Genomic DNA, 26,199 nt, shown 5'->3' on the forward strand with positions numbered 1-26,199 from the left:
CATCTTCCTATCTTGCTTCTCGACTCACCCTCAAATTCTGTACTTACCTGGTTCTTTGTTCCTTTTCTTAGAAACAGTATTCATGTTTATTAAACACGTTTTTAAAGTATTATTAAATGTTTAACTTTCATGAGCCTCAAGGTTTACTTTTCTCCCCAGTTCTGCATAACTGAACCTTCACATCTGCCAACTCCCACTGAAATGACTCCACTCTGGATTCTAAGGCGTCAATTTCTTGCAGATTTTCCTTTGCTTCTTCTAACATTCCTCCTGTTTCTTCTTGAGAGTGACTGATGAAAGCACAGGGAGACCAATCAGATAAGGTGTCACTGAGCGGTCATCATCTGCAAGCATGAAGTCCTCACAAGCATCTTCGAAGTTTTGGAGTTGTTTCTTTCTTCGCTTCTATTTCTTCCTTCAGCTCTGTGATTCTACTTACATTCTGTGCAAATTTTTTTTTTTTTTTAATCTCCTGTTGCTCCTCGGTCACATTGATGTCTTCTGCACCTGCCCTTTTTATGGTGGCCGCCATCTTGGGTGGTTCTTTGTTCTTTAACTTCATCTCCATTCCATCCAGAACGTTCCTTGAAAGCGGATGTTGTATTGGCACTTTAGAACCATTTCCATGTTTCCTGGCAACTCCCTGACCAATCTAGTCCCAAAGGACTCACCCTTGGCCCTTTGGCCAATATCCCATTGATAGCAAGATTTCACCTTGTCCCTGAAGCAGTTGAAAGGATTTTGTATCCTGGGGTGATCTCTATGGTAAGAGCCAGGATGCCAGGGATGCCTTTTGTACCCGGTGGAAGAAGGTGAGGGTGGAAACCCAGGCAGCACGTTTTCGGAGCAGAGCATAAATGGAAGTTGAAACTCTGTCAACAGATTCCCTTAGAGTGCATCCCTTCCCCACACACCCATGCCCCCGCAAGTCTTTGTGTCTTCCTAGGAGTCGGTGAGCCCCAGCTGGAAGACTCGTGACCTGGATTATTGGATTCACCTCCTCCCTGGTCTCATTTTCTGCAAAACTTCATTCGATCAAAATCTACCCATTTTGCCTCTGTGAGAGTAATTTGCTCACAGTGTGTCTCCGTTGTCTTTGAAAACCTACCCAGTCTGACTTTGGAAGAAACTCTTGCTTTTGGCCTTTGGATGCTTCCAAAATCTGTTTCCATTTGACTCAGTGAGCCTCACCTTTCACATCGCCTCCGTAAACATTCCATTGCAGGGAGGCCGGCTAGTTTTCTGTGGGCATATCACTTAGCTATTTCTGTGTTCAGCTCATTAATAGCCAGTTGTGTTGCTTGCTAAAATGAAATGATTATAGAAATAATAATATTTATGTGTCCCCTAACAAATAGTGTGAACATTAACTTTCCCTGCCGCCTCATCCCGCATTGATTTTACACAGCAGAAACTTTTTCCCTCAGGTCGCTGTACTTGGGACAGTTCAGGGACATCTGATAGATCAGAGAGAGATGGAAGGTTACGGTGCAGTAAACACATTCCTTCTGTCGACACAGAACACTTAACACAGAATCAGAATGTTCGTTATCGTGGGGCATCAGCAAAAAAGTAAAGTTTCGCCCTTTCAATTTTTTATACCTACGAGAGCTTCAGCACTGAGAGGCAGTAATTCTGTTCAGTGATGTAGCGCTTTTAAACTGAGCTTAGTTTGGGGGAAGAACTGTTTTGCTGTCGGCACAAAGCAGGGAATTGCAGCTCCCACCAGCCTCTCCTACGCTGCGTGCTCCCTACGAGTGCCCAGTGCCGCAGGGGTATCACATGGTTACGTGACCCCAGTTCGTCGGTTTTCCTCCAGCTGTTGCCTCTGGTCTTTTTCTCCTGAGATAAAACTTTCTGCTTTCTTGACCGACTTCTCAAGAAGGTCATAGTTAGCTTTCTCAAGTCCTTGACCTCTGGTTTTCTCTCTGTTCACTAGATCTGCCTGAATGGTGTTGTGACCTCTTTGGTTTCTAAAACCAACTGGGGGTGAAACACCAGGAAACGGCATGGTTCACACTCGTTAAAGTCATTTCCTGGCACACGCCGGCGCCTGATACGAGTTGCCCTCTGCTGCCACGGTTGGCCACGTGTCAACGGGTAGGAATATTCACCCTGTGGGGAAGCAAGTGATGCCACGTGGGTAGCCAAAACGGGGTCTGGAAGGAGACCTGGGAGTCTGCGGCAGTGTCAGCTGCCTTCCTGTGTGACCCTTGGGTCAGGCACTCACCTTTCACGGGGCTCCCTCCTCTCACCTGTAGATTGAGGGTCTTTGGATTTTAATTCCTGGACTCTATAGAGTCCGGCCCTTTGGTTTGAGCCAAAACACCCATATTCTGCAGAGTTCCCAGGCTGCTGTTTGAGATCAAATATCCTGAGCTGTAAAACCAAAACCAGGGGTTAATTGAATGAATGTGACTGCACTTTGGGGTAGGGGGTGGTAATCGAGTATTAGGTCATTTATCAAAGTCTTCCCCTACGGGAGCTGGCACGTTCCATAAATCCCCCCAGCTACCCTAGATTAATAATTTTACACTGAAAGCAAGTTATCATGAATCTGCCTCTAAATCTCGTCTTTAAATCCACGCTCAGAAGCTGACAGACCGTCCTCCTGTGTCAGATGCCACTTACCAGCCTGTATATGGTCAGGCCACTCAGTATGGCTGTTCTCTTGTTCTCTGTACGTCCCCTGCTTGACCAGTCCCTGCTTTGCCCTATACCCTACACACAGGACCGTGCTTGGCCCCTGCCCCTTAGGCCAGAGCTGCCCCACCTGTTAGTTTATTAAAGGGAGACATCTGCCCTCGTGATGATGGTTAACCTGAGGGGCTTTGGGCTGCTAGTTTCCCTGGTAACGGATGAGCCCACCTGATGTTTATTCCCCCTATAAATGGTAGCCTCCTTCTCCCCCGCCGGTTGTAGAGGTTGTTGCCGTGTCCTGTGTGTTCTCTGCTGTACACAGCGGGGGTGTTGCTCCAGGACCCTTTGCTTCTGACGTATAAGTTCCCCCATCCAGTAAACCATCGGTGCCGCTGTCGCTCTTTCTTCCGTCTCGCAGCTGGGTAGCGACAAAGCTTGCGGGGTGCAGCCCCACAGCCCGTGACCGGCAAGGAAAGCCCAAAGCTGGCGCTTCTCACTCGTGGCCTGCTTCTCAATGCCCTAACTCAAGCCCGTCTCTGTAGAGAAAGGCAGCTGTAGCATCCACTAAGGAACCCTTCATGGTTTAGTCGGCAGGGCCAGTGTATCTGCCAGCCCCAGGGTGTGGGACTCTATTCCGTGGGCAGACAACAAAACAGAAGTGGTGTTGGCCATCGATGCTTTGAAAATTCTACACACATCAATTCAATAAGTTATCACAGTTAGCATAAAATGTTAAGACATATGAAGACTGGTCTGCCAGCTGCCGGGTCCCAAGGTAAAGTGAAGCCCCATTTCACGATGAAGCGGTCATCGTGAAAATGCCAATTAATATGGTGAGGTCATGCCAAGAACGATTAAGGGTGAGGAATATGAGGGATGCCGTTTTAGGGACCCGTGACCTTCCACGCGGTGTTGACATAAACACCCCAAGGACGTGTCCTGAGCAAGGACGGGACTCTGCAAAGCCCACTGGAGTGTAAGGATACAGGTGTCTGACCTGTGGCCATCGGCCACTGGTGGAGTGCCCGGCCCACCACCTGGCCGTCACCGTCAGACACCTGGCAAAACGCGAACACACCCCGACATCATGGCACATTCAGGCTGTTTACTGACTTAGCGCTGGCCTTGCAAGTCCGAGGCGGTTTCAGGAAACTCGTCGTCATGGCCGAGATGAAGTTTGTTTGTCCTATGAGTTGGTGCTATGTGGATGGCCTTTTCAAAAAAGGTTGTAGTTTATACTTTGTTTCTGTTTCCTAAGGCTCTACCCAACTTTTTGTTACAAATTTTCCCCCCACTTAAATCTCACGTGGATGAATGATCATCTTTATATCCTTCATAATTGATCATAGATTCAATAATTGAGGGGCTTACATATGATCGTAGATTCAATAATTGAAGGGTATACAGTTGATGATAGTCTATAATTGAAGAGTTTACAGATGATCATAGATTCCATAGTTGAAGGGTTTACAGATGATCATAGATTCCACAGTTGAAAGGTTTACAGATGATCATAGATTCCATGGTGGAAGGGTTTACAGATGATCATAGATTCCATGGTGGAAGGGTTTACAGATGATCACAGATTCCACAGTTGAAGGGTCTATGGTTAATGATCATAGATTCACTTGTTGATGGGTTTACAGATGATGATGATAGATTCAATAGTTGTCAGCATTTTGCCATATATAAACTTTATCCATCCAAAATCGATGGCCGTCTTATAGTGTCTTTCCTGAAGCAGATATTCAGCAGTTCATGCCACAGTGGGTGCCAGAGTCCTTCAAAATCTAGAGGAAGAGAAGCAACGTGAAGCTAGTGTACAGGTGTGTGCTTTAGGTGTTGCCTCAGTGTTAATAATGTGCCCTAAAGTGCCCGGAGCTGGGCTCCCCCTGAACCCCAGAGGATGGATGTTCCTTATCGTGGAGTGACTCTAACTTGCTGCTACCACCAGGTGTCCATTATAGCTTTTGAACCAATGTATCTGACTAGACTTGGAAATGGAATCTAGCATTAGCTCAGAACTTTGACCCCCCCCCACCCCCGCCAGGTCCTTTTACCTGTAACCAGGGGAAATAGCCTTTTCACAAACACAGCCTGTTACAGGTGGGACGGATAGGAAAGTGCTTTGAACAACAGTGAATGCCTATGGAATGTGTAAGCGTCCTGGGGTTGCTTTACGGATGCTGGTTTAAGACAGGATAGAAATGAGGAAATTTGGGACAACCTGCAGATAGGAGAAAGGTGGGTGAGTTCTGGATCAGCTCTAGCTTTCCTCCATTTCTCCCTCCCTGTATTCTAGGAGGTGGGTACACTGGGGGTACCCATCCATTGTTGGAGAAGGCTGCTTGTTCTGGGTTGAAGAGTGATACCCTCTCCCCAACTCCTGCTGCTAATCAGTTATTGGCAGAACCTTGGAATGTGACCTTATTTGGAAATAGGGTCACTGAGGATGTACATAGTAAAGATGAGGTCCCACAGGAGTCAGGTGGGCCCCTGATCCAGTGCGGCTGTGTCCTTATAAAGAGACTCACAGAGCCTTGCAGAGGGAGAATGATGGGAAGATACATGGCGAGAACTCCACGTGCTGAGGCGGGCAGAACATACAGTGGCGGGTCTGCAAGCCCAAGAACACCAAGGGTTGCTGGCAACCGTAGTCAAGCTGTATCTCTTACTCAATTTGTTTTCGCATGTACAGTTTTTATAGAGGTTGATAATTATAATAGTTTCCCACAGCTCTTTATTTCCAGTTCTTTTTTTTTTTTTTTTTTTTTTTTTTTGGCCACGCCTCGAAGCTTGTGGGATCTTAGTGGCCCCGCCAGGGATCGAACCTGCGCCCTCGGTAGTGGAAGCTCAGAGTCCTAACCGCTGGACCACCAAGGACTCCCTCTTCATTTCCAGTTCTGTGTTAAACTTCTGACTTCCCCAAGACTCTTCCTAGTTCCCCAGGAGAAACCTTTCAGAACTTGTCGTACAACTAATTTAAGACATAAATGCAGCAAACATTTAGGGAGATCCCCCTCTGCCTGCTGCAACACACGGCCTTTTGGACAATGGGAAGTACAGAGAAGATGTGGCCTTCATGAGGAGAATGGCTCAGTTGATTTAGGGAGAGAAGATGTAAATGTGCTCAAAAATGGAGACTCAGGGGCAAAGTCGTTCACCCAAGATCGTCCAGGTTATTAAACAGGAGCCTCCCTGTGCTTGATTCCATAGTGAAAGTTTTTACCAGGATAGCACACAGAATAGGTTATAGGAGATAGTAATTGCATCACCAGTATGCAGTTTTGCAAATGGAGATGTTTTCTTTCTGTAGCATATGAGTGAAAATAATTACGTGATCCTCATAGCCTTCCATTTTTTGAAGTATCAAATGACCAACTGACCCTTTGAAAATTACAGTATTCTTAGAATATAATGAAGACAGTAACAACCTCCAGAGCAAACCAGAAAATGGCCTGAGTAGAATGAAGACAGCACAGATTAAATTTGTTGGCAAATTGGAAACTGTCCTCACCCATGGCAAAAAAAGACAATTCTGTGGTTGTAATTCTTTCCCCTCATTGGGTCAACGTTATTCTGTTTAGCTGATTTATGGAATTTGTTTTGTGTCATAAGTTCATACTCGGCCCCATTTCAGGCATAAGTGCCACTTGGCAGTTGGACTCAAGTATGAAAAATCCTAACATTTTCGACTGTGGGTTTGAAATCAACCTAGCCTCCCAGCAACATAATTGAGTCTCCACCATGGGAAACAGGGAAATAACCACGTGGCTTTTGTTGCTTTGGAAGGGGCTTCTGTGAATTAGTGCAGCTGTCTAATTTGGTCTGATTCCAGATGTCGTTGATATATCGTGACATCTTGGCACTCACTCTGATTAAATTCCCAGGATTTCCACAGTTGAATATCGATACACAATTTCTTATCTGAAGTCCTTGGAGCCAGGACTCCGAGGACTGAAGCTTGGAATTGAGTTATGCATGCTTTAGAAAGTTAACAAGTGCCTTTTCCGTAGCTCATAGGAGCCCCTCAGCAGGTGGTGGCAGCACTCTGTAATCAAACGTGTTAATATTCCTGCAGAAAAATGTATGACTGTTTCTCCCAGTGGGATACATGAAGACAACTGCTCTGATAGTTACATCGTATTCATATACTGGTAAATTAAATTGTATGAGGATAGACCATCCACACCCTGGGTACTTCCTGTCTCCGAGGAAAGCATGAGATGTAGCCAAGTCAAAATGAGAAGTAGCTGTACACGTACCCGTAACATATGTCCACGATCTCTGGATGCTCAAGTACCTCTGCGATGGGGTGCTTTAGAGTCAGCATAGTTCTCTCATCATGTACTATTTGGCCAAGCGGTGATGGTTAGGGAACAGGGGTCTACAGGGACCAAATGGTCATGTGAAAATCGACCCTCTCAAAGATTTCTTTTATTACAGTCTGTCTTGTCAATCTAGTGTCCTTTCTGAGTGGTCTCTCTTGTGGAGTGAATTTGCCATAATCTCTGGTTCTTGAGGCCAGGAATTAACAGGTCACAAATCTTAGCCATATCTGGGTCAGGGGTCGGCCAGCAGTTTCTGTGTGAGACCACATACACGGTAAATATTGTTGGCGTTGCAGATCGTATGGTCAGCTGTGCAGCGACAGGGCAAAAGCAGCCACAGACGGTACGTAAATGAACGTGCACGGCTGCGTTTCGTTTCCAGTAACACGTTATTAACAAAAACAGGTAGTGGGCTGGTTTGACCCCGGGGGTCATAGTGTGCCAACGCCTGTCCTACGTGTTTGTTTGTTTCACCATAGTTCACCATTCTGTGATCCTGACCACCACTGTTAACTTTGCACTTATCAGTATACAACCAACGTAGAGTGGAAGAAAATGTTTATCTGCCCTTCATGGAATACAAAAACCCATGGTCTGATAGATTTCGTATCAAAGAGGAAATAAGTACCTGAAGTGTTACATTTCACAAGAAGTGTGTGAGAGAGCACACTAGAAACGATATTATTTTACAGTTCTGTCCTAGCCTGGCTTGTCTACTCTTGGTATGCCGGTTCTTGGGCTGCTCGGGGAATATTTCTCAGAAAACCCTTCCTGTGTGGGTGATGATGAATAGGTGATTTGAGTTCACATTGCCGTCGTCTTGGCTGTTTTTCCACTACCGTCAGCCTAAACTTGAAGACCTCTCTCCCCCAGCTTGTAAGGGTTGCTCTGGGATCATAGCTTAGTGGCAAGATAGGGCTGTTTTCATCTGTGTTGCTTGTATTTTCAGGACTAAAGTTCGTATCACCTTTTGTCTTTCATTGAGCCCCAGGAAGTAGATCCTGGGACAAGATCTGCAAACCTATGGCAAACCCATCAGTCGAATTTCATCCACTGACCTTTTCATCCTTTTCATCTGTTTACCATCTTTCTAGACCATCTTCTTCGAGTAGGAGTCCTCCAAGGCTGACCTTGTCTAATAACCATGCTTCTGGGCTATTGCTAATGACAAATACCTTCCTTCCTTCCTCTCACTGTTACTCACGAGGTGTCTTGACCTCCTTTTGATGTTTTCCCAGTGCAGTTGAGCCTAGTGTTTGATGACAGTGCAACATGATACTAGCAAACGGCTGAGGCACGAGGGCTGAGACGAGACGGATACCTCAAGTCGGTTCAGGTTGGGTTTCCCTGCCAAATAAAAAACAAAATTTACAAAAATCTTTAGGTTTCCAGGGCTTTTGGTGTCTCACAATCAAGGACAAGGAATGGTGGGTTCTAACTCCGCCCTTACACCACTGTTGTGATTTTCAGTGTTGTACAACTAAAACCTCATGTGGAGAGGGGATGAGAATGATGAAAAAATGACCAGGTAAATGACAGTTGCGACGATTAGATAAACCGCGGGAAGGGTCCTGGAGCATGCTTATTGTTAACTCACAAACCAAATCAAAATATAGGTTCCTGATAAAAAAGCAGACCTAACCCCTTGATCTTCAATTTTCTTGTTCTGTGGCTGTAACTTGGGTTATAAATTTCATCTCCAGAGACTTTTATTTTCACACAACTTAACCACGGTCATAGTGGAACTACCACTCATAAGTGGCCGTGCATGATTGTTGGAACACACTGGTGTGACACCCCCCCCTCCAGCCCCATCCACGTTTTTGCCAGTCCCTGGCATCACACCCGGTTTAATGATGACCAGACCGATTATCTAATGCAGTTTCTCAACCTTGGCACCAGCGATGCTTGAGACCAGCTCATTCTTTGCAGTGCGGGACTGGGCTGGATGCGTGTTTGTGATAGGCAGTGAGAGAGGCTGATCTGTGCATCATAAGGTAATTCGCAGCATCCCTGGCCTCTCCCCACTGGATGCCAATAGTATCCACACATTTGCGAGAACGAGAAATGTCTCTAGACATTGTCCAGTGACCCCTGTGGGGCAAAATCGCCCCGGGTGAGAACATGCCAGTGTTATTTTGAAAAGTGTCCTCTGGGCATGGGCCATCAGACTTTCCTTTGTGTGTGTGTTTCTCCTGCAGGTGTAATCCCCGGTGGCAAGACCACTGTGAGAGGCATTGTGACTTAATCCCTTTAGACGTGTTTGTTCCTCTTCATAAAGTATCAAATGCGGGTCAAAGGGCTTCCATGCTGATCTCTTAAAATCCATTTCCTGTCAGTAAAAGGTGTGCGCACAAGAAAGGAAGAATGATGGTTTGGATCTTCCCTGCCTCGCAAGGAGAGTCACCCAAGTGTTCAGATCCACATCCTTCCGATCTTAATCTTGCCAATTAATATCCTGGTGAGAGGGCAGAAGAGATGACCATGCCCAGAGATTCCTTCATTCCTGAAGACAGAGGCAAAGGGTCAACACTCAATGCACACCATTCCTTTAAAAAAAAATTTTTTTTAACTTTTATTAATTTTTATTGGAGTATAGTTGATTTACAATGTTGTGTTAGTTTCAGGTGTAGAGCACAGTGAATCCGTTATACATATATATCCATTCTTTTTCAGATTCTTTTCCTACATAGGTCGTTACAGAGTATTGAGTAGCGTTCCCTGTGCTGTACAATAAGTCCTTCTTAGTTACCTATTTTGTACATCGTACTGTGTATATGTCAATCCCAAACTCCTAATTTATCAGTCCCCCCCCACCCCGCCCCGTGTTTCCCCTTTGGTAAGCGTAGATTTGATTTCGAGATCTGCAAATCTGTTTCTGTTTTGTAAACAAGTTCATTCACTTATATGTGGAATCTACTTTTAAAAATGGCACAAATGAACTTTTTTTACACCATTTGTTTTCAATAGAACCTAAGATGGAAAGCCATGCTGGAAGATTGATGACAGTTTCAAATGCCATCTCTGGGGGGAAAATATTTCTGGGGTACTGATTGAACCCAAGAAATTGTTGCTGGGAGCTGAGCTTCAATAAAGCAAGACTTACATTGACAAAAATCTATGGAATAGTAATTTTTCTCTAGCGTGGCATTCTCTTGTGAATATGATTTACCAAGTGAGATTATGCTTCCTATTTTAAAAGGATAAACAATAGATTTACACATTAATAAATTGTTCCAGGGGACATGCTAGTTTTTGTCTAAATGTCAACAATTTGAAAAAATATGTATATATATTCTTCAGGTTGAAGGGCATTGAGTTGGCTTTTTTTGAGCTCATTGTCAATTCGTGGGTGGGGCTCTATACCAGAGATCGAAAAACTTTTTCTGTAAAGGGCCAGATAGTAAAACATTTTCAGCTTTTCAAGCCAAACAATCTTTGTCGCAACTACTCCACCCGGACTTTGTAATATAGGGGCAAACAGGTAATAAGTAAATGAATGGGTCTTCCAGTATTTTTGGACTTTGCTTATGGACCCTGAAATATGAATTTCATGGACTTTTCACGTGTCACAAAAATGTTCCTTTTTCAACCGTTTAAAAATGTGAAAACATTCTTGCTTGGTTCCAAAAACAGATGGGGGCACAGTCCCCTGCCCCGCAGCCTGTGACGCCAGCTCTGTTGGGAAAATATTTAGCGAGAGCTTGCTATGACAAAGAAATAGCCCTGCCCTGTTGACTCTTAGAGCCTGTGGGAAGGACAGATACCAAATAAAATGAAACCGAATAAATAGACTATTGCAGATAGTGACAACTGCTATCGAGAGGGGGAAGAAAAAACAGTGCTAGGATTCATCAACCGTGGGGCAAATGCTTTAGATTGTATAAAGATTGTATAAATCACAGGGGGCTTCTCTGAGGTGGTGGCCACTCAGCTGACATCTGTGGATGAGGAGGAGTTGGGCGGAGCATGGAAAGAAGCAACACGCAAGAGGAGGAATCCCCTGGGCCAGAAAGAGCTCGTTTCATTGAAGTGTTTCAGAATGTGGTTATGCGGTGTCCGATTCTTCTTCTTTTGGATGAATTCACAGGCTGAGCCTGGTGCACCCCGTTTCTGTCTGCTGAGAGGCACTCACCGTCCCCGTTCCTGCTCACGGTGGTCTTGGGAACATAAGATCTGGAGGACAGTCTCCCGAGACCGTCTGAAATTTTTGTCGCTGTAAGTACAAGAAGCGCGTGGACGGGTACTTTGGCTCTGGAAATACCCTGGCCTATTCACAAGACGCCCTCCTTGCCCTGACCGCGTGCATTGTCTGCGTCCTGTGGGTATCTGGTGCCCTTTATAACGGTGTTTCGGGACATTACCATATTGCAGGGGTGACATCAATTTGGAGCTGCCCCAGCTCTCCTTTCCTTCAGACACGACTTCCCAACAAAAGGTCACTTTGTTAAAGGGGAGAAGGAATGGGGACAAACATTTTTTTCCCGGAGAGGAGATGTCCTGGGCGCATGAGGGCGTGTACACTAGTCAGCAGTAATAATCGGTGTGTCTCAGAGAATTTAGGGGTGGAGTTTTCTAAATGTGTGTCGGCCTCATCACCCAAGGCACAGCACAAGCTTTCTTCCTGCAGGCTGCCCTTGGTTCAGGTGAGTGTGTGTATGTGTGTGTGTGTGTGTGTGTGTGTGTGTGTGTGTGTGTGTGTGAGTGATATTGATCGGGACAGGATGAAGGAAGCAGCTTTCAAAGACCTTGCAGGTGACATTCCCTGCTGTACACCCTCCTCTCAGACAGAGACTGCATCTTGATGATGCTCTGCCAGCATGATGTCAGGGGGGCACGGCGGCGGGGCAATCAGTGTCCCATCCCCAGCAGCAGGCTCGGAGGAATGGGCACGGAAGTGCCGTCAGACGAGTTATGGTTCGCGTTGGTACGCAGAGGCTCCCAGAGGTGGAACCGTGCGGAGTCAGGGAGACCCAGGCTTTGGATCCCAGCTCCCCACCTGCTGGTCTCGTTCTCAGGAAGCGGATTAACCTTCCTGCGCCCGGGGTTCCTCTGTACAACGGAGATGCACAGGACAGGTTCCCAGGGCGGTTATGAAGAGTAAAGTAGGCCCTTTGTTTGGGAGAAGTAGGATAAGTACCTGGATGATCCTGCCAGCCAAGGTGATGGGGTGCAGACAGATGTAACCATCTTCACAATGCAGCTTGGGACTCTGGGGTTACCGACGACAGCCCTTCTCCCGCCACAGGGCGGATCTGCCCTCCAGGGGGAGGTTGGCAAATTCTGGAGGCATTTTGGCTCTCATAACTTTGGAGGAGCTTGGCTCCTGGCATCCGGGGGGGTGGAAGCCAGGGACGCTGCTCACCCATCCCGCAATAGACAGCACACAACCGAGTGTTACCCTAGCCTCGAACGTCACGGGTGCCACGTGGAGAAACCCTGACCCATACAACAAGAGATTTAACTTAATCTTCTCTTTCTTCTTAGAATATTCAATGGTCTTTTACTTTGCGGGATTAGAGTTAGAATACAAATTAAAGAGAGGAAGAAGACAGTCACCTTTTAGGATTTTTGTTTTTTCTCTTAAATTTAAACCCAGCAGCTCAGGGTTCTCATCCTGGAGCAAACATCCACAGAGGCTTAGAGCCCTGGCTTGTGTTCACTCTTTACGCCGAGCAGCTTAGGAGGTTCATTTTCTCTTGTGATTTCTGTAATTTTTTCTTCAAAAGGATCGTGTGTTCCTTTTCTCTTTCAGAAACAAACAGTCGAAGCAAAGGGAGAGTCTTTCAGTGGGGACTAAAGTATCTGTTCCTAAATGCCTGATAACAATATCCATTGTATCTTACCAGCATAAAGGCATCCTCACAGGGTATTTTAAGATACTTCACCATCTGGAGTTTGGGGTTCTTATATATAAAACTTTCCGTTTCCTTAAGTGGATGAAGACTTTAATGATAATCAAGGAAATACTTTGATCTTGTCTCTGGTATTTCTAATTCGTTCCCATCCAAAAAAAAAAAAAAAAAAAGGTTTAGGGATGTTAAAGGTTTCTTATGAACTAAAAACAGAAAACAGGAGGAAATCTGCTTTTGATGAGAAGTCATTTTCTTTGACGGGACCCGCCAGCAGTCTGTAGCTACTAGGATAGCCAGTCATTTTTTTCTAATCCTTTGATGATGATGAAAACGTTCCTCAAGTGGACTGTAAATCCTTAATTAAGAATATTTTATGGCAGCAAATTTACCCATGATAATAAGCACATCTGGGGGTCAAGAAAATCCCAACCAAAAAAATTACAGTGACTATTTTGTGTGTCTCAGAGAAAATGACGGAGAGAAGGTTCGTTAAGAAGTAAATTGGGACATAAAATAGAGCAATCTGCGGGCTGTACTCTTAACCAAGAGACCCCCAAGAGTGGGGCACCTTGCTGTCACGTCCCTCCTCATAGGAGGTAACAAGAAGGGCACCAAAAAACCGGTATAATATCCCTGCCCAAAAGGTTCAGCCTGAATCTGTACACGAGGAAATAGACAAATCCAGAACGTACTACATTGTCTAAGACAATTGAACCTGGATTCTTCCCCCCAAAGTGAGTGTCATGCAAAACCAAGAAAGGTCGGGGGTGAGGGAATGGTTCCAGATTTCAGAAGACCAAGAAACATAAGGGTATCTGAATCTTGAATGGATCCTGGTTTGGAAAAAAGACCCAGGTGGTACAATTATCTGGGGACTGTGTAGGAGGTTTGTTGATTGAATCAGTGTGACTCTTCATAGTTTTCATGATGGCGAGGTCGGGGGAAAACTGTCCTTACTCTAGGAGACCCAGGCCAAACTACTTAGGGGGTAAAGCGCCATCCTGTATGCAGCTCCCTCTGAAATGTCATGATACACAAATACGAGTACATGCCTTATTCTTTTAAAATCTTCTGATGTAGAAAAAATGTATGATGTATGCCTAGGTACCTCTGTGTGTATACACACGTGTACACATAGAGACAGAAAGCAAGCAGGCAAGTGTGGCAGCATGTCAACAGTTAGCCGTCCTAAGTGAAGGAGTAGACCAGGGTTTGTTTTTGTTCTTTCGACTATTTTGTAAGGTCGAATAGTTTCCAAAAAACGTTTTTTGGGAGAAATACGTATGAAGTTTTATTTTGCTTCTCCTGTTTGAAGAGGTGGTTTAGTTCCATTGATTTTTGTCTTTAAAATTTTGTGCAGGGCCAGTCATTAGAGGTATATGTTGTGTGTCCCTGCCTCCAGGGAGCTTCTGCTGACCATGGGGCCCTCCATACTCTGGTTCCCTTTTGGTGGGTCACCCTACGGTGTGGTTGTAGGTTGTTCGTGGCGCAGCGTCATCCCCGTGGCTCTAAAGATGATGAATCCATCTCTTTGTACGTGCTAGTTGCAAAGTAACTGTGGAGGCTGTCATCTTGCCTTTCCATGTAGCTTCTTTACATACCGTTGAGCGCACAGTAGGTTCTTGCCAAGAGGTGCATTCAGAGTGTGTCCGTGACAGTTCCCATGCCCCCTTCCCAACCTTCCCAGCTCCTTCTGTCTCTGACCTGAGTTCACGTGACAGTGGGCTCCGCCCTGCGTACAGGTAAGGGAGTCGTGTCGGGATTTATGAGGAGAGGGTTCTGGTACCTTGCCTTCTGTATTTGCCTCTGCGTGATTTCCCGCAGCACGGTTAACTCAGGCTCTGTGGGTCTGTGGATCTTCGCGTGAGTGCCAGGCTCACAAAGTGATAACAATATCCATTGTATCTTACCAGCATAAAGGCATCCTCACAGGGTATTTTACTGACCTGAGTTCACGTGACAGTGGGCTCCGCCCTGCGTACAGGTGAGGGAGTCGTGTCGGGATTTATGAGGAGAGGGTTCTGGTACCTTCCCTTCTGTATTTGCCTCTGCGTGATTTCCCGCAGCACGGTTAACTCAGGCGCCGTGGGTCTGTGGATCTTCGCGTGAGTGCCAGGCTCAGAAAACCCAGTGGCGTCCTCCCTGGCACGCGCTGCCTGCCTTCAGAATCGAGAGCAATGCTTTTGTTCAGCGTTTTGAAAGAGGGCATGTGAAAAAAAGAGACAAATATCATTTCTTTGTGGCATCTAAAGAAATGATACAGACAGACTTATTTACAAAACAGAAATGGACTCGCAGGCATAGCAAACAAACGTATGGTTACCAGAGGGGAAGGGGTTGGGGGAGGGATAAATTAGTAGGAGTTTGGGATGAACAGATACACACTACTACATATAAAACAGGTAAACAACAGGGACCTGCTGTAGAGCACAGGAAACTCTATTCAGTATCTGGCACTAACCTGTAATGGAAAAGAATCTGAAAAAGAATATATATAATGTATCACTGAATCACTTTGCCGTACGCTTGAAACTCACACAGCATTGTAAATCAACTATACCTCAATATAAAAAAAAAAAAAAGAAAGCGTGTGAAAAGACTTAAGGAACAAGGCGTTCCATTTATAAGAAGACATTACCGACACAATCCGGCCAAATGCTTAGTTTGCCACCTTGACGTCCATTCCAGGGAAGACATTTAGAACGTTCAACCCGATGTTCAGCGCTGGGCAAACCGTTCCTGTTGGAACCCCGAGGGCTCCGCTGGCTGCTCCTGGGAACCTCCTTGGGCCCCGGGATGTGGGACGTGGTCTCAGTTGGTTCCACCCACTTGGAGCAGATCCACGCTCTTAGTGATCTCTAGTGGACCTTCTTATGGACAGAGGATTTGTAAGTAAAAACAATGGCCCCTGATTTCCCCACCTGTCCTGTCTTCTAAGCGAGGACAGCGGTGAGGCTGGAGCCTGTTCAGTTATTTACACAAAGACGAGCGAGGTCTGTCCGTGGCCTCCCCTGTGTCGTACCCGCGATTTCTTTAGCGGCACTGCTGTCGAGCCACAGGGATTCACAACAACAAAAAGCCTCATGGATTGTCTTGGAAGAGGTTGCATTGATAGGCGACGCTCTCGAAGGTAAAAAGCCCCAAAGGCCCCTTGCGTCGGCTTCTTTGCTGTCTCTTGTTTCTCCAGCTGGGGGTGGCACCCCTTGGGCTAAGCCGGCTTCATCTCCCACGTGTGCAGCACACTGGCCTCCGGTGATCGGTCTGCATCCATCAAGGCCTTTCCCACCACCGGGAGCCAGAGGCACCCTTCTCAACACCCAGGCCTGGTCCCGCCTCTGGCCCTACTAGAGCTCCCCAACGGCTTTCCATCGGAAGGAAGGTGGAATTCCAGAACCACGGCTGGAAAGGCCTCTGTTATAGGGCTCCTAGCACCCTCCGTGTCCCTCAGGCCCTTCTTGCACCTGCCTCACCCTTGCTTTGGTTTCATCCTCCTCTGGGCCTCCACACAAGCCAGCCTCTCCTTGCACTGGGCCTCCAGCTAGTAAGGCCCACGCCATGCTCCACGCGCCCTGGTCCCGTTGACAGTTTCATGCCATTGTGGATGTATTCTTTGTCCAGTATTGATCTGAATCCTGTCTGTTTTTGCAGATGCTTTGTAAGCTCTATGAGTACAGGAAACACACGACTCTCCCTACGGTGGTCCAGCAGTGCAGGGTGCCTTCTAGATGTTTAGTAAATAATTGTGGAATACATGAATGAAAAAAATGGTTCCTCTGCTATATTAATACTGATATTAAATGATAGTCTTTGGATTTCAGTCAACCAAGAAAGTTACATGCAAAAAAAACAAACAAAAAAACGCCTTTCTGATGTGATTTGGCTTCTAACTTACACGATGTAAAAAATGATCTTTATCTCTTCTGTGGGGTTTCTCAGTCTTCCTCTTGGCCAAAAGTGATGAAACCTCATACCTGTTAAAGATTGTCTCCCACTCGCCGACCTGGGATTCCGGAGAGGAGCAAAAGTATCTGATTCCTGGCATAAGCAAGTACTTTCTTCTGTATAGGGAAACAACATTGTAAACTAAGGTACAGGAATTTCATGCCGTATTCCACTGCATGTATTTTACTCATCTTACTGACAGTCATTGAAGTGTAGCAGTTCCAATAATTATCCTGCATGTCAGGTGTTCTGTTTATTTTGATTTTTTTTTCCTATATGAAGCTCATGTTAAACTTTCCATTTTAGGAGTGAGTTGTGTGGAAAGATAGTCTACTGTATTGTTTCAAGTATAAAATACGATCTTATTTGAAGTCAGTCAGGAAATAATCTATACAACAGCTTATAATTCTTTGTGTTTCTGTATAAAGTGTTGGAAGGCAGTCATAAAATGTCTGTAATTAGATTTTTATAATTTTAGGAGTACAATCTTTGAATTTTAAAATTATAATCAATTGCTGATGAGTGGTTGGTATACTACTGCTTTAACCTACACCATTGTACTACTTTGTATCTCTGTACTGCCTTAAGAATATATATTGCTTTAACCTATACTACTTTATTTCTCTCTTTGTATTAAAATCAACTCTGGATTTGAAGACCTAATGGAAATTTACCAATTTATATTATGTTTTCCTAATCCCCTGCTTTCATGACTTAAAACCTAGGTTCTTTCCTTGAATTTGAAAGTTTTATTAACTGTACATTAGTCTCTAGTTGTTTGGTTTTTTTGCAGTTTGTTTCCAGAGCCTGAGGGGGTTTGCTGAGTTGCTTTGAATTGTGTAACATTTCATACCAGATGAATGCGGAGCTAGTTGTTTCTAGTTATGTTTCAAGTTTATTTATTGCTACAGTCTAACATTCAGGGTGGGGTTGAGCAAATGCATAGCTAATGTACATTTACAGTAATGAGTAGATGTCATTTCCTTACTTAGTTACTTGCAGGTTTTGCTTTTTAAAATAAGCATCAGCCAAACAACATCGACTCCGGGATAAATTTATCTTTCAAGGACAATTCTATTTGCTAGAAATAGGAAATTGCCTGATAACGTGCTCACTTTCGGAGACATTACCGTACAAATCCAGAAGATAAGTTTGTTAAGCACATTTAATAATACTGAACATCATAGTGATAACTAAAAGTAATTTTGGTTTCCTATTCAGAAACCACACATTTGAAGTGTTAGAGAACTTTGTAACGTTCCGTGATTTAAAATAAAGTACTGGTCTTTAGTTTATTTCAGATATTATTGTAAGTCATCTTCATTAGGAATGTGAAGAATTGGTTTAGTCCCCATTCTCTACTTTCCTTCTCAATGATTTGAAAATATCATTTAAGTACTATTTTTTTGCTGTAACTCTTTCATAATATTGGAAAGCATTCAGTAGCTAAGATGTAATTCCCTTCAGAAAGTTTTGTATCGGGCTTCTAGGAAACTTTGAAATTCTACACAGTAACCTTAGACTCTGAAATCTCGAATCACCTGACAATATCTGTGATGTAAAAAAAAGAAGGCTGCAGCTTTCCCAACCTTATTAGGGTAATTACTCTCGTGACAGTTTTATTTCAAGAGGCAGAAGGTGTGGGATGGGACCAGGCTGCGTCCTAAAAGCAATGAAGTGAGTTTCGAGCTTCCTCTGTGGTCTTCGGGCATTGGTTGGGTCAAGTGGGAAAGGGTGGGCGAGGAACAGAGGAAGGAGACATGAAGCATTTGGGGTGTTTCTTTAGTGATGAGAATGAGCCTCCTACAACAAAGTGGATGCCTAGTGCCATAGTTCACACCTTTCCCCAGCTCTGAGTCTGGGAGTGAGAGCTTCCCTGGGTTCACACCCCCCACGAACTCAAGTGCCAGCAATCAGGCTGCCCGTAACACACACTCGCCCACAGCACGGCCCCTCTTGGACTCTCATTTTCCAACCATTTTGCCCCTTTTCCCCTCATCCGCCCCCAGGCCGCCCCACCGTGGAAGCTGTCATTTGACATGTAGTTTGCTCTGCCACCTACAGTTTGAATGAAGCCACGCATAAAAACCGTATAGTGGTCTCAGACACACACACACAGACCTGTGTTTATACATAGTCGTTTCTGCTTCGGCACCCTTGTGGATTCCGTGTCGAGAATGTTTTCCAAGAGGCATGTTTGCGGTGAAATGATGAGTCAACGGCAAAGATACTCCTTTAAGAATGTTCTCAACATGAAAACCCAAACCCACTTTGTGTTTTTTCGTAGCCTCTCTCTCTCTCTCTCACGCACACCCAGACTTTTTTCTTTTTCTTTTCTTTTCTTTTTCTTTTTTTTTTTTTTTTTTTTTGCAGAGTTAGAGTTAAATGTGTCACTGTGATCACTATAAAGAAAAGCCATCAGGTTCTTTCCCTGTAGAAACAATTTCACTTGACATCCTGTCTCCTTTCTGGCTGTTCTCTGGGAAGGATGGATGTCCTCTTATCATATCCATACTCTTCTTGCCACCGCATGCTTCTCAGTAATGATCTGCCCGTGACTGGCTGGTTCTTTGTGTGTATCTGGGGGATCCCCCTGAGTGGCTGGCTCTTTGTGGTTTGTGTGTATGTGGGGGAGTCCCCCTGAGTGGCTGGCTCTTTGTGGCTTGTGTGTGTTGGGGGGATCCCATGAGTAGTATTTTATTGTTTGTGTGTATTTTGGGGGGCGTTCCCGCACTGCTTTGGGGCACCGCCCTGGAGGTTTGGTGCATTTGTCTTGGAACACTGATGTAGATGCTTTCCGGCCCATTGTGGGTTTCATGGACATTGTTCCGCCAATGCTATAATGTAAGAACAGACAAGACCTTTGAGATGGGGACTCCGAGCCCTCCTCAGGCTGTGGGCTGGCCGTGTCCCTGGCCAGGACGGACCCCTGAAGACATGCCCACCGCCATCATGGTGTTTATTTCCTCCTTGCAAATCCACAGGGCTCTCAATTTGAAATAATCACTCTACCTTTTATGTCTCTCTTTTCATCAGATACCGTGGGGGTCATTTTCCTTTTTCCAGCTAAACCTACCGAAAAAGAGGCTGGGATAAAGAAATTGAGCTTTACCACTGATGAGGGTTCTGAGGGTGCGGCAAACCCCAAGGTTTTAGACCTAGGGTATGTTTGCTCCTGTGTCTTCAAATTCTGCACTATGATAATGAGAGCTTTCTTTCACGAGGGGAAAACTGTAGAGATTAGAAAGCTGTGTTAATTCAATTCTCTACAACAAGTATTTATTACCCATTTATTAGGTGCTTGTACTAAAGGAATAAGGTCTTAAAAAGGGAATCTTTTTTTTTTTTTTTTTTTGATTCCATGACAAGGGCCAGACGCACAGTATTTGACAGAACATCATTCTTTAACAAATTGAAGTTTTCTCAATTAGGGTCTTTCAGGCCAACTGGGAGCCCAGGGTCATTTTCTTTTTTACTCCCATTTGTACAAATTATCATATTTGAGGAGTTTGAGGCATTTACTATGACAATGTCTCCAGAGTCAGAAACACAGTATGATTAAATTGTACTTTGCAGGCTCTTTTTCTTTCCTGATTACAAAGATAAGTAGAACATTCGATACATATATACAAGAAGGTATAAAACATCGTGTAAATACTGGTAGTCCTGGCTCCCCCAGAACTAATGACAAAGTTCTATCATCTTTCTTTTCAGTTTTGTGTATGCATGTCTATACACACAGACACAGAAAACATACATATCCATATATAAATATGAACTTCTTTCCTTTGCGATCTTGCTGCTTTTATTAGTTCCTGTCCGATTTTGCCTTTTCCACCCTAAACTTATACCCTGAAGTTTTTCTTCATGACAAAATAATAGTCTTCGAAAATCAAGAATTTTAAGGACTGCATAATATCCTATTATGTAATTTATTGAACCTTTCCCCAACTCTCCTGGCTTCACAAATTTCTAACTAAGGTTGGTAGGAATATATTGATAAAGGACACATGTGTTGTGTGGGTCTCTTGATATTTTCACAGAAAACGAAATTCCTAGAAACGCAAACACCAATTCAGAGAGTGTAAAACTGTTGAGACTCTTTTCATCCTCGCGTATGCTCCCAAGCGTCCAGGGAGCATATCTGTAATAACATAACCCACGAGCAGGAGTCCCCGTTTTCCAAGATTCAGCCTCATCCTGTCGTTGTATCTGCCACACTGGTAGATTACAAACAGCATTTTCCCTCTGTTTTCCTTTTAATTCTTGGTCCCTAAGGAGGCTGGACATTTTTCACGTGGATATGAATTTATCATGGTTTCCTCGTTCATCGCTTGACGTTTTTTAATTAGGATGTTGACAGCGCCCTCCTCCTTGCCATCCCTCTCCTTCTTAGCCAGTTGCTAATGATACCCTTCCCCGTTCTCAGATCATGGTTCATAATCACATATTTCCTTTGAATTACTTTGCGGCCCCCGCCTTGTTTTCCACTCTGGATTCTTCTCCAGCGCAGAGTGTTTGCTGCATGTTGCTGCAGGTGACGCTGCTGGGCTCGGACATGTCTGGTGCCCAGATTGCACAGATAAACGGAGAAGGAATACCAGATTTGGGGCCATTTTTCCCATAACACAGAGTCTTGGGAACTCTGTGGACCTCCAGGTGAGCACAGTAACAAGGGGTGGGTGTCAGGATTTCAGAGGTAGCGTTGTAGCTTCCATCCAGGTGCATCACGTTGCAAGTCGAGCGTGATTTTGACCGCTCAGCTCCCACTGTCCTCTTTTGACGGTGAGAAACAGGAGGACCAGGGATTGAATTGTTGCAGGTATTGGTAATCGTGCTTCGCTGTTTCCCCAAGCTCAACATGATGTCTGCAACCCCTTTGTTGTTCTTCTCTGGGGATCTTGTTCACGAGAGAGCAACAACCAGAAATGTGGTCATCTGGGCATGAAGGCTCTCTCCCCATCTCCCCACCCTGGGTCACAGGTTCCGTGAAAGCAGAGACCGTCCGCCTGAACTGCACATACTTGGCCCGCAATGGGCTTTACTCCTGGGCCAGTGCGGCTCTGGGCCCCGTGGTTTGGCTGGTTTAAAACTCTAGTTCAGAAATCATTTTCCCTCTGGGTCTTGCAGCCATTGCTTTGCTGTGGCTCTTCAAAGACCAAAGCCATTCTGGGTCTTATTTTATTTTTTTTAGATGAAACCCGTTTATCCTCCCCCAGCCACCCATCACGTGCTTGGGACGTCTTGTTTGTCCTCCGTGTCCAAAGGTTCCATGGAACGGTCTGTTTTCACTTACCATTTGGACATCTGTTCAGTGTGGAGATCCATGTCCTTTGCTTCCGAATCGATGTCTCGTTTGCATCCTGGGTACTTTATCCCCTACATGCTTTGTCTTTCTCCCCTCCTCTGGAATATCCACCGGCTGAATACTGGACCCCTCCTTGTTGATAGCCCCATTTTCATATCTCTTCTCCCCTGTGGTCAATCACTTGGCCTCTTTGCTCCATCTTCCTTTGACCTGTCCTCAACCCCATCTTCCCAGCATTCTGCTGAATCGTCTAACATACGATGCATTTCCAAAAGTTCTCATTTGTTTTTTAGATGCACTTTTTGTGAAGCATCCTTGGTTGATTGGTTAGTTGGTTGATGGTTGGTTTTTTGTTTTTTGTTTTTTGTTTTTTTGGTCCTTTTGTCCTACTCCTTTCTGTTAGAGATTCCTTTCAAACGTATCCCGGTTCTTAGCTTCTGTACATGGTCAAAAGGGAGGCTGTGCCACACTGAGCCAGTTCCGCTGCTTACTGGTAGGTACAGCTTGTTGGATGGCTGGCCGTCGTATCCGTGCCCTCCAGGTGTCAATATCTGTGGTCTGAGGCCATCCATGTCCCGCAGAGAGGAATCCTGTCTTGCAGAGAACTGGGACCCACACGTGAGGAGGCCCGTGGCTCTGTGGGGGGGCAGGGTGGCTCACCCCATCTCACATCCCGTCTTCCTTGACACACGCTCAGGTTGCCGCCTCTTTCGGATTCCTCTTCCAACATGGAGTGTTGCCGTTGTCCAAAAACCTGGGGAATTTCCTCATTTTGCTCTCGTCTGCTCTCTGTCTGTCTTTGTCCAAGTGGGTTAATAGATTGTAAAGATTTCCTCATTGGACGTGTAAGTGGTGTTCAGAGATCATCCGTGTATCGTATGAGATGCATCCGCCATTTTGCCCTTGCAGCCCTCGTTGGCTCTCAACCTCTCTGTAGAACACAATATTCTTAGCCCTCCTGTTTGCGGATTTCGGAAGTTTCCCCAGAATCGCACAGGTCATGTGTTATGGCTGAGGCTGGACCCAGTGTAGTCCTGCCCCTAACTTCATGGTTGCTAATTTAGGCTGTGACACCCATTAGAGATATGGGGCATTGCTGATGGTCCATCATTTTTGACCTATAAGAACGGCTGTGTTTCAAATGTTTCATCCTAACTCTGTGATAACAAGATCTTGTCCCATTTCTCAATCATTAAAGCTTTTCTTTTCCATCGCAAACAAACTTTGAACTCTAGGATCCAAAAAGCATTAAATAAAAGGCAGGGGTGTCCCTCCGTTGAATAAAATATAAATTCTAAGTTGAAGAGCTAACCACAGTTAGGCTGAAACACACTGCTGTGAATTTACTTGTTATTTGATCTGTCGTGCAGATGCAGTGGTTATCAGAGGAGATAATTCATTTGTGTGCGTCGAGCAAACAAATTGATCTTCTTTTCCTGTAATCCATTTTCATGTAAAGGAAACACATTTTTAAGAGCTGCCGATTGATTTTTCTGCATTCCTCGGGAGTTGCATTTTTATTCGGAAAAATAAGCGCACTGCTCTCAAATCACTTCTGCATGCATGTATGACTTCTGTTGGCAGGGTCCTCAAGTATTTCCCTGACGTGAACAAACTCTAAGGATTAAGGCAGAACGGGGAAGTGGAGGTTCAGAGAATATTGCTTCTGTTCTGACAATTCAGTCAAGAGAATCTCTCTTATGAGCACTTTCAAGCAGGGGAAGGACTGAATTTACAGTTTTCCCTATTGGTTGAATTCATAAATGTTCTTTTTTTTTTTTTTTTTTTTTTTTTTTTTTTGTGGTATGCGGGCCTCCCTCTGCTGCGGCCTCTCCCGTTGCGGAGCACAGGCTCCGGACGCGCAGGCCCAGCGGCCATGGCTCACGGGCCGAGCCGCTCCGCGGCATGTGGGATCCTCCCGGACCGGGGCGCGAACCCGGTTCCCCTGCATCGGCAGGCGGACGCGCAACCACTGCGCCACCAGGGAAGCCCATAAATGTTCATTTTAAGCACTGTAATGTTTCTAAATGATGTCAGAAAAAAAGGTCTTGTAGGTAATGATGAAATAACCAAACCCCAATATTAAAGGTTTACCACAGCATGCAGGAGTATTGGTAGATGGAGGAAAATTTAGAGTTCAAAGTATTTTAATGTTATATTCCAAGTTGGAGCTTGGATAGAAAAAGCGTCATTATGTACAAAGAGACTTGCACGTACGCTTTCTGGTAGTTTGGTCAACTCATTCCTGATTATAAACTGGTCAGGAATGTAGCACAGAACTGAAGAATTACTCTCTAACTTAACAGAAAGAATCATTTACGTGAGAAGTTACGGCTCGTCCAAGGTTCCACCTATCTGTTAAGAGTCATGACCTGTCCACAAATCAATGTGTGCAAATATTTTCTCAGTTCCCCACTGTCCTAGGAGTTGAGTTGGTTGTGCGGGGCATGAGACGAATGGTCTCCAGGCCTCCTGCAGTTGTAGAACCGCAGGAAAACCAGCCATTAAATTGGATGCTAACATTTTTCTTTCTTTTCTCATTTCCTCCCCAAAGTCCCCCTTCCCTAGATTCTTCCCTTCCTTTCTATATTCACTTTCTGTGACTGCTGTAATAATTGCCACAAACTTTGTAATAAATCACCACAACATAAATGTATTATCTTAGGGTTCTGGAAGTGAGAAGTCCAAAGTGGGTTTCACGGGGCTAAAACCAAGATGGTGGCAGGGCCAGTTCCTTCTGGAGACTGTAGGGCAGAATGGTTTCCTTGCCGTTTCCACCTTCTACAGGTGCCTGCATTCCTTAACCTCCTGGCTGGTTTCCTCTGTCTTCAAAGCCAGCAGAACTAGCATCTTCCCATTTCTCCCCGTCTTCACACTGGGCTCACACTGGGCCCACCTGTCTAATCCAGGACCATCTTCCCATGTCAGGGGCCTTAACTTCATCACACCTGCAAAGTCCCTTTTGCCACTTAAGTTTTGCCACTTTAAGGTAAGATAGTCACAAGTTCTGAGGATTAGGACGTGGACATCTTTTGGGGGAGGTCGGGACTCAGCCCACCACGATGCCCGTTGCTCTATCTGCTCTGAGGTTGCTCCGTCCAGACAGTGTATCCTGGGCCTTTATGAGATGCCATGGGCTGTGCTGAGCCTCATACCGTGTAGCGTACGGATGCAGCTCAATACCTATTTGTAGGTGGAGTGAAAAAAAGAAAAGAATTTGATATAGTGATGCATACCACCGATTGTTTTCCATATGTGGGATATGGAAATACATTTGTAAACCAAACCTCCTAGCCTGAGATCTCTCTAGCTTTGGATAGGAAAGCATCTGGTTTAAGCTTTATACCCACTGTACTCATTTGCTGTTGTTTCACAACACACAGTGGCTTTAAGGAATCTCTGTAAGTTATCTCCCAGCCTCTGTGGGTCAGGAGTCCAGGCCAGGGATAGATACTTCCTCTCTTTTAGCCTGTCACCAGGCTGACATCTCTTCTGAGGCTCAGGATCCCTTGCCAACTTCGGTGGGTGCTGGAAGAATTCACTTTCTTGCAGTTGGGGTCTGATTGCCTGTCTCCTTGCTGGCTGTCAGTCCCGGGCCACCTTCAGCTCCTAGAGGTCACCCGCCGTTCCTGGGTACATGGCCCCTGCAGGCGGTTCTCATCATAGCTGTTTGCTTCTCCTTTGATACCAGCTGGGCACACCTCTTGTGACTTCGGAGAGACTTCTGGGCTCTGTACCTTTTAAGGGCTCACCTGATTAGGTCAGGCCCACCCAAGGTAATCTCTCTGTTGAATGAACTCTGAGTTAACCCATCAGTGCCCTGATTACAGGAATGACACCCATCCTATTCACAGGTCCCGCCCCAGCCCCCCTCAAGGAGAGGGGATTATACAGGGTGTGTATAACAGGGGGGCAAGAATATTGCTGGTGTTCTTAAAATTCTGCCTATCATACCCACATTTCTCTGGCTTGGGTTTGTTGGACCTTGTCTCCTTGGAGAAAGTTGTCCTCCGTGCAAACGACTTTCTTTCTCTTTGCAACCACTGTTTCTTCTTTTTTTTTTTTTTTTTTTTTTTTTTTTTTTTTTTTTTTTTTTTGCGGTACGCGGGCTTCTCACCGCTGT

General features: G+C 45.2%; 1 protein-coding gene and 1 pseudogene across 9 annotated transcripts in view; one reads left to right on the forward strand and one right to left on the reverse strand.

Annotated features, from left to right (window-relative positions):
* The window catches only part of STS (steroid sulfatase), a 238,297-nt gene that overhangs the window by 36,918 nt on the left and 175,180 nt on the right, over positions 1-26,199 (forward strand). For 6 of the 9 annotated variants that reach the window (XR_008617964.1, XM_055086301.1, XM_055086298.1 and 3 more), the window contains one exon: positions 11,062-11,189. The exons of 2 other annotated variants lie outside the window; for them this stretch is intronic. Coding sequence is in view for 4 of the 7 variants with exons in the window: in XM_055086301.1 (XP_054942276.1) it covers positions 11,062-11,189 (128 nt within the window). In the remaining 3 variants the exon portion in view is untranslated. Of the gene's footprint in view, positions 1-11,061; positions 11,190-14,735; positions 14,811-26,199 lie in introns of those variants that run through there. One more of the 9 variants, XM_055086303.1, reaches the window with a different exon arrangement.
* On the reverse strand, positions 121-532 carry LOC102976585 (prefoldin subunit 4-like; annotated as a pseudogene).

Source organism: Physeter macrocephalus, chromosome 7 (assembly GCF_002837175.3).
Source record: "Physeter macrocephalus isolate SW-GA chromosome 7, ASM283717v5, whole genome shotgun sequence".
Taxonomy (NCBI): Eukaryota; Metazoa; Chordata; class Mammalia; order Artiodactyla; family Physeteridae; genus Physeter; species Physeter macrocephalus.